The following is an 8,106-nucleotide window of genomic DNA, read 5'->3' as shown; positions in this document are numbered from 1 at the left end:
AGACCATTCTCGCCTGCACGTGAAACAATTAACTTTAATAGTTTTTAATAAATAAATGGAATGTTGTGTATTCGGCATATTAAAAAGTAACAAAAAGGCTTCAAATTAGGAAAAATAATCTACATTTTAAGATTAACTCTTGCACCTTGAGCTCATAGGTGTTTCTGGTGTTGTGTTATTGTAGAGGTTTCTTAATAGATAACTAAATAACATGCCGAATCAAAGTTGACGTTAATAGTGTATACAACATGTTAAGTGTTTTATCACGCATGTATATTTGACACAAGTTTAAATTGTTAATATCTAAAGAGTTCAATCTGGTCGCCATTTCTGTGCGAATAATAAAAACTCATACAGATTAAATTTAAAACACAAAAACTTAAATTCCAGTTAAGACTTTGGGTTTTCAAGATAAAAGCATACTATATAGAGGAATTTCTGTAAAAAGAAAACAACCCAACAGACTGCAGTTTATTTCAGGTGTATATTTATTAAGCCCCCTTTTTAATGAATAGTTCTCAAAAGGGAGACTCGCAAAGGAAGCATCATCATCATCATCATCACTTCATCCAAAGTAAACTCATTGACTGAGCCACATACAAGCTGGAAGGCATTAGAGTCCACTGAACTGATAACGCCAAGAAAAAAAACACGTGAAATATGATAAAACATCAGTTTAACAACTGAATAATGTTGGACATGTTTTTGATTATGGCAGTAACACAATTAGATATTGACCATCACACACCCGGTTTCTGACAAATAAAAAGATAGTTATTATAATTAGTAATCATTTAAATGGGTTGGGTGCATTTCCCCAGCAGCTTTACAGTTATTTTTATTATTTTAATGGCGCCACCATCCTCAAGGATGACGCTTCCATGTCTCAAAAATAACCAATAACTTTTTTCACTGCTGTGGAAAATGAAGACTTTGACACTAAGCCTCTCTTTTCCAAAAAGAGAGTCCAGGTCTCGACAGTCCAGAAATAACGGGTTTTATCTGTAATCGTGGGTGCCAGACGTCCTCTTCCCGGAAAAGAGATGTTTGGGTTTGAGGTCGAACACGTGTCGGTCCGCCTCGCCCTTCTTTCCTTGGCGGTTCATGTCCTTCTGGGAGTGCTTCATCATCTTCTTCGCCTTCTTCGCCATCTGAGGAACAAACAAAGACGACACAGACTTGAGTTCAACACTCTATTTTGTCTCTATTTGCATATATTGCACATTAAAAAGTTTTATTTTTTAACATGCTAAACAAATAAAATACACCTTTTTAGCATAATAGTGTTTGAGGTGGAGTCATGTCTTGCATCCTCAGGACATATTTATCAGTGGACGATAATATTTAGGATCAAAATGAAAGAGGAAATAAACCAAAAAACTGATATTTCACAGGTAATAATGAATTGACGCGCAATCTTCCTCATAGAAACGTAATCCTCCGTCTATCTACAATCAAGCCTTGTTTAAGTATCAACCAATGTGTGAGCTGAACTAGAACACTAAACTGCAGCATATTGAGTGAACGAAAGCTCCGCGAAGACGTCTCGTACCGTTGCATCTCTCACGCCGGACTGGTCTCGTGGAGGACGGGAGGCGCTCTGGCTGCGGGTTTTGGAGGTCGGAACCACCGAAACCTCACGCTTTCGTTTCTTGGTGATGCTTCGGGACCGCCGGGCCTGTTCAGCGTAGTGGCTCTGCAAGAGGAAGAGGAAGAAGAGGTTCAGTGTGAGGAAAACCATTTCAGTAGCCGGCGTTCACAAGGACCACTTCAGGACTTTCACGGACTCAATTCTTTTGTGTTTTCGTTCGAGAATGTTGAAATCATTTTCCATGAGTTTTTAAATGACTGGAAATTTGGACGACTCGTCGGAACCCCGTTAGTTCACTCATATCGTAGTATGGAGTCAAAGTGTCCTGTAGGTTCTGATCTATAGAGGAACTTACATCGTCCTTGTTATCCATGTCCAGACCGAGGCCGCCCATCTCCTCCTCCAGCTTCTTTCTTTCAACCTGCGTCACAAACACAATTAACAAAAGAGTCATTTCATAGAAGAGAAGCACCGTCACCGTCGAGGTTAGAGGGTGAATGCAAACGGAGACAGCTACTCGATCTGGTAAGAGTGGGATACTTGAAGCATTGAGTCTCAATGCCATTGATTATTTCTCGTTGTTCAGGAATTTGAGGGTTTGTCTCTTTATGCGACTCAAGTCTCAGCTATGTTCCTCATATACGACGTTAAATATTCTCTCTTGTCTTCCTTTGTTTTGATGAGATGAAACCTTCTCGTGGACAAACTCAGAGACTCGTTGACCGCGTCTCTGTGGTCACATGACGTCCTCACCTTGGTGGCGGTCCTGGGCATGCGGGGCCCGTGGATGTCCTTATCTTTGGACTGCACGATCTTGAGGAACTTCTTCTCGCGGATCTGCTTGGCCAGAACGCGGATCTCCTGCATCTCCTCGTCCTCGCTCTCCTCTTCGGAGTCGTACTCCCCGGCTCGCTCCTTCAGCTCCTCCTCCTTCTCCAGCAGCTCCAGTTTCTGTTAGGACAGGAAGTCGAGATGATTAGAAGATAAAAACACTTTACATTTCTCTACTTTGTTCTTCTTTAACTGCTGTGTGACCGATAACGTTCTTAATGAACCAGGAACTAGTTCTCTGGTTCCAGCTGTTTTATTTCAAAGGTTTAAGAGGACCTGCATCAGGACAAAGAACATTGTGTCACTGTAGAAACCCGTCTTTAGTTTTTAAACTCACCTTCATGATTTCGGGATCGATGTAGTCGGCGATGTTGTGGCCCTGCCACACCTCAGGGATCTTATCGTTCTTCTCCTCTTCGTTCATCAGATCCCAGTATTCTATTTATAAATAACAAAACAGTATCAGCGCTGCAGATGTAAACGTCTACTTTCTAAGAATTCACAGTGTAATAAGTTAAATGAAGGACTCTTACTCTGAAGGTCCAGGATGTAGTCATCGCCGAGCTCCACCTCCAGGTCTCTCTCCTGTGAGACATGATAAAAATGTTTTATTTCACACACAGAGCCGTGAGGTCACATCTCACTTTGAATGAAGTCAGAGAGCGACGGTAACGCCGGACGTACCAGTTTGCGTTTGGGTTCGTCCACCTCCATCGCCTTCTTACGGATCAACGCTCCTTCTGGGATGAACGGAGGCCTCGGCTGGAAATTACACAATAATAATAATAATAATATTTAAAATCAGTACAGGGACTGACAGTGAGCTTTGTTTTACTTGCCAAACCTGAAAAAAAGTAGGCCTACTAATGAATAAATAGAATCAACATTTGACTTTGTTATCGTCATCTATAATGATTATTTGGATAAAAACACACAATTTAAATGATTAGGAAATAAATTATTGTATTTTCATTTAAATATTCATTAATAGTCCAAATGTTGCTATGCTGTTAGCTCCGTTAGCCTAGCAGGACTGTGCTGCCAAACGGCTGCTAACAGCTAACAGCTAACGTTAACTGGCTCTCCTGCTAATTTCAACTGTAGCAATATTTCACAATGTAGCGTTATCAGGGATCGGCCACTAAAAAGCATGAATATTTACTGAATATTGGTCCCTAATAACGACCACGTCTATTTTTCACTTGCTATCGTACAAACTGCATAAAGTATTCCACCCTACTCGCTGCAACTCAAGCGTTGATGTCGAGCCCTGAGCTAACACGAGAGGACTTCATTCACTGACTTCCGAGTTCTCGACTCTTTGTACCTTCTCGTCTCTCTTGGAGGGCATGGCCAGGTGGAGCCGGTTGAGAACATCGTGGACCTTCTTGCCCTTCATCTTGGTGTCGACGCGATGGGCGAGGAGCCGGTCGCAGGCCTGACAAAAAACACCAAAGTAACCGTGAGTCACAGCTAAAAAAATACACAACACAATATACTTTTGTCTCCTCGACACGCCTCCGGGGTCTCACCTCGGTTTTAACTTGCATGACTCCCTCCTCAGTCAGGGTGCTGGTCTCCACCACAAGGATCTCCTCAGTGGTGAAATCGGCAAAGATTTTCTGACGGCAAAAAAGGACGAAACTTTAACACTTTAATGCAAATAAACAGCTAATTTCTGAAGCTTAATGACCAGCGAGCTCATCAATAAACACAGACAGTATTTCTAGTCTAAGCCTTTGATGGAAGTGCGTCTTCACTCACCTGGTCCTCCTCAGACAGATCGCTGATCTTCTTCACGTCACATTTGTTGGCCACGATGATGAGCGGCTGCAGGAGAGAGAGACACACGAGTGTTACTTCCATTAACCATCACATTGAGACGCTCAGACCTGCTCAGTAAATGATTTCCCGTGGTTTGATATGGTTAGAGCGAGGGGTTGGGTGTTGATCATTCGGAAGAACTCAGGGAAATATATCCTGTTCCTGTTCGAGCTCCTCAATATCAGAGAGCAACGTTTTCAAAATGGCATCATCACGTGGTGAGTGACAGTTTTCTGACCTTGTTGGCGAACAGCGGGCGGATGCTGTTGAAGAGCTCCAGCTGCTGCTGCAGGTTGTGGCCGCACTGCTCCGACACGTCCATGACGTAAAGAACCGCCGCTCGCAGGTGAGCCAGAGCCGTGATGGCCTGCATCTCGATGGTGTTCCTGTCCTCCAGAGGGTGGTCCAGGATCCCGGGGGTGTCCACCACCTACAACAAACAACAACAACAACAACAACAAGGAGTTCACAGGAAGCATGTTTCAGGTTTGGTCCTCTTCTGTTTTGAATTTGTTCAACTCTGTAATTACGTCATTGCAAATGAAAGAAACCTCAATGACTTTAGAGCCTTAAATGAAAGTTTTGAATGAATAATGGAATTAAAGGATTATAACTACTTTTAAGACCTTTGACCTAGAACACATAAGAAGCAGGCGAACGTGTCTGTGAAGGACCAAACGAATGCGTGACGTGTAACCGGTCTCACCTGCCAGCGGAGGTATCTGTAGTCCATGTGACCCACAAACAGAGACTTGGTGGTGAACGCGTACGGCTGGACATCAACGTCTGCTCTGGTCACCTGACAACGAACAACGTTCACAACACGTTAACGTCAGCTTGTTGATTAGTTTTGAGCTGTGCCATGCACAGCTGTTATACTTATTATTATTATTATTATTATTATTATTAGAGAGCAGTTCACCTTGTTGATGAAACTGGACTTGCCGACGTTGGGGTAACCGCACAGAAGCAGAGTCCTCGTGTTCGGGTCGATGCTCGGCAGACGGGACAGATGCTGACGCACTGTTGAAAGAGGACGACGGGGAGATTAATCATTTTAACATGTTAATAAGAAAGATAACAGTAATAAAACCAGGAGAACGAAAACCTCTCAGGTGACAAGAAAAGCACAAAAAAGGAACCTGAAAACGGAGATTAAAGTTACTACGAGGAGCTTTCATTTAGTGTTGTTTCTGTTGGTTCCTGTGGACTAAAGTGGTCGTGTCTCTGAGCACCTGAGTCCCTCTAGAAAACCTCTCATTTTACTGCAGCAGGTCTGACAGTCTGCCCCTCTCAGTCCTGGTTCTGGTTCTCCCGTGCCTCCCTTCCCTCCAGCGGGTCCAGCAATACGTCCTGGGTCTCCAGCAGCGTGGTGCGAGCTCCGACTGCAGGTCCAAGGTTGCAGATGAAGCTGGATCTGGGTCCGTCCACGGTGGACCGGTCTCTGCTGGAGGATCTGGGTCTGTCCACGGTGGACCGGTCTCTGCTGGAGGATCTGGGTCTGTCCACGGTGGACCGGTCTCTGCTGGAGTCTGAGCTGAAGGAGGTTCTGGTGAACCTGCATGAGTTCATCTGGTTTCACCAGAATCCGACCCGGTGGCTCCGATGACGAGCTTTAAGAATAACTCTATAGAAACAGACCATCTTCTCTCTGATGGTCTCTTTACTGATGGAGGTCTGATAGAGGATCAGGACTACACTGAGACTGGTCCATATAGAGGATCAGGACTACACTGAGACTGGTTCAGGACCAGTTAACTCTTGAATCTCCGTTACCTTGTTCCAGATACTCCAGGCTGGACTTCTGTCTCTTCAGGATGGTGCACATGCGACCCAGAGCGGCTCTCTTCAGCTGTTTACAGCGGTACAGAGAATCTCCGTACTTCATCAGACGCACGTAGTCTTTGGCAACACTGGAGGTGAAAAAATAAATACGTTACAAGCGTGTGTTAGATCAGTTGTATGGGTTATGTTTAAACTAGATGTTTTATGTATGCCATGCAGACCTGATTGTATGTATGTATGTAATATATATATATATATATATATATTTTAACTTACTTATCGATCAGATTCTTGGCGATGTTTATTTGTCCCAAAGCCAGCTTGTAATGGTCTTTGTCGTACAACACGTTCATCAGATCGGCGTAGAACGGATGAATGTCCTGAAGGAAAAACAAAACGTCATCAAATCCCACAAAACTGATCGTAAACGTGTAAACGACGAGAGACTTTCCGGAGCGTCTCGTGGACTCACGTCGAGCTTGGGGAAGTCGGTGAGGATCTGCGTGAGGCGGTCGTGGTAGCTCTGCTGGGTGAACTTCACCTTCCGCATGTAGAAGTGTCGGATGCGGTGGATCTGGTAGTGCTTGTGCACCACGGTGGGCGTCTTCCTTTGTGTTTTGGATAAAGTGATGTCGATGAAGTCCTGCAGAGAGAGGAACAGTGACACGTGACTTATTTTACAGTAATAACTTCATCAGGAAACACAAAAACAAGACATTCATAAACATTTAGTTATTAGAAAGCGTACGATATTTTTCCCCTGATAAGAAGTTTGCGTTACTTTAAACTATTTGTCTCATCTGTTACGTCTTTGGCATTTATTTATACACATAACACGACACTTTAACAAAGCACCTTTTTCACTTTGAAGCCATTGATGCCTGTTTGATCTTGTATATATTTGTTTAATGTCTTGCTTTAAATCGTCTTGTCTTAATGTTTTTATACACTTTTTAACTGTTGCTGCTGTACTGACTGATGAGTCGCCAACTTAATTTCGTTGTATGTTTTTTACAATGACAATGAACATCCTTATCCTTATTTACTGTCTAAACATGAACCTCTTTTTGTCACGAGTAATATTACTAAATAAAGTATTTAAATCATTGTACAACTGTCTCTCCTGTTATTGTATTTCATATCAATAAATACTGTAACACGCACTGGAACAGCTACTTAACATTTATCCATAAAAACATGTATTTATGTCCTCTAAAATCTAATTTAGGCCTTTTCCCCAGAGAGTCCTGCCAGACTTCATTAACAAACCATCAGTTTAATATATAATCACTTGTAGGTAAAAGCAGACACTTTGTAACAACTTTTTGTATTATGTCCACAATCCATACATGTCTTCTGATCAATTCGGCACACAATTAAAACAAATGATGCGATGTGTTTAGGAAACAGGTGAGAAACAATGGTTAATACGTGCTGCCATTAACGTCGCATTGGAGCGTCTCCTCGTCTTAAACGTCCCGGTTTTTGAACGGAGTCCGGTGAGGGACACATCTCGGCTGAAGTGAACTTGTGTCATTACAATACAATAAAACACATTTATCGCCTCATACTAGTCACACTCAATACTTCGTCTCGTGATACCGTAAGCCATAAAGTAGGTGTCTCTTTACACCAGCTCAGCACGTGTTTTCCTCCACCATGTTTGTTTTTTAAACATCTTCCGCCGTCTCTCTAAAGCTCAACAAACAAAGCCCGTTTAACACCGTAGAGACGAAGAACAACAACGTACCTTTGCGGTGGGAACCACCATAATCTTCTTAAAATTGTAAAGTGCCATCTTGTCGGACACGTTGTAGTCCGCTGACGGCACAGGGGGAAAGGAAGGCACCTCGTTCCGTTAGAACCGGAAAAGACGATGAGAAACACGGAGCGAGGTGTTTCTAAACATCGCCCCCTTACGGACAAATGCAGGCATTACAGGACAAACAACACTTAAATTAAACAAACAAAACCTAAAGTTAGTAATATGTGTAACTACTGCTATTATTTTCATGATTATGTTTTTTCTTTTTATAATTTTATATATTATATATTATTATGTTTAAGTCACACAT

The 8,106-nt window shown here is 42.7% G+C and overlaps 1 protein-coding gene across 1 annotated transcript; it reads right to left on the bottom strand.

Annotated features, from left to right (window-relative positions):
• Positions 1-469: 469 nt before the first annotated feature.
• gtpbp4 (GTP binding protein 4) lies at positions 470-7,899 on the bottom strand. Its single transcript, XM_079173910.1, has 17 exons — positions 7,782-7,899; positions 6,504-6,674; positions 6,308-6,411; positions 6,023-6,159; positions 5,169-5,269; positions 4,953-5,045; positions 4,485-4,676; positions 4,187-4,252; positions 3,955-4,044; positions 3,750-3,860; positions 3,107-3,184; positions 2,956-3,007; positions 2,760-2,860; positions 2,345-2,542; positions 1,947-2,012; positions 1,553-1,696; positions 470-1,151 (listed from the first exon to the last, which is right to left on the bottom strand). Exons 1-17 carry the CDS (start codon positions 7,827-7,829, stop codon positions 999-1,001), a joined length of 1,905 nt encoding a protein of 634 aa, XP_079030036.1. The 5' UTR covers positions 7,830-7,899; the 3' UTR covers positions 470-998.
• Positions 7,900-8,106: the final 207 nt, after the last annotated feature.

The sequence above is a fragment of the Pholis gunnellus genome (assembly GCF_910591455.1).
Source record: "Pholis gunnellus genome assembly, chromosome: 14".
Taxonomy (NCBI): domain Eukaryota; kingdom Metazoa; phylum Chordata; class Actinopteri; order Perciformes; family Pholidae; genus Pholis; species Pholis gunnellus.
This window is presented reverse-complemented; position numbering and strand designations above follow the sequence as displayed.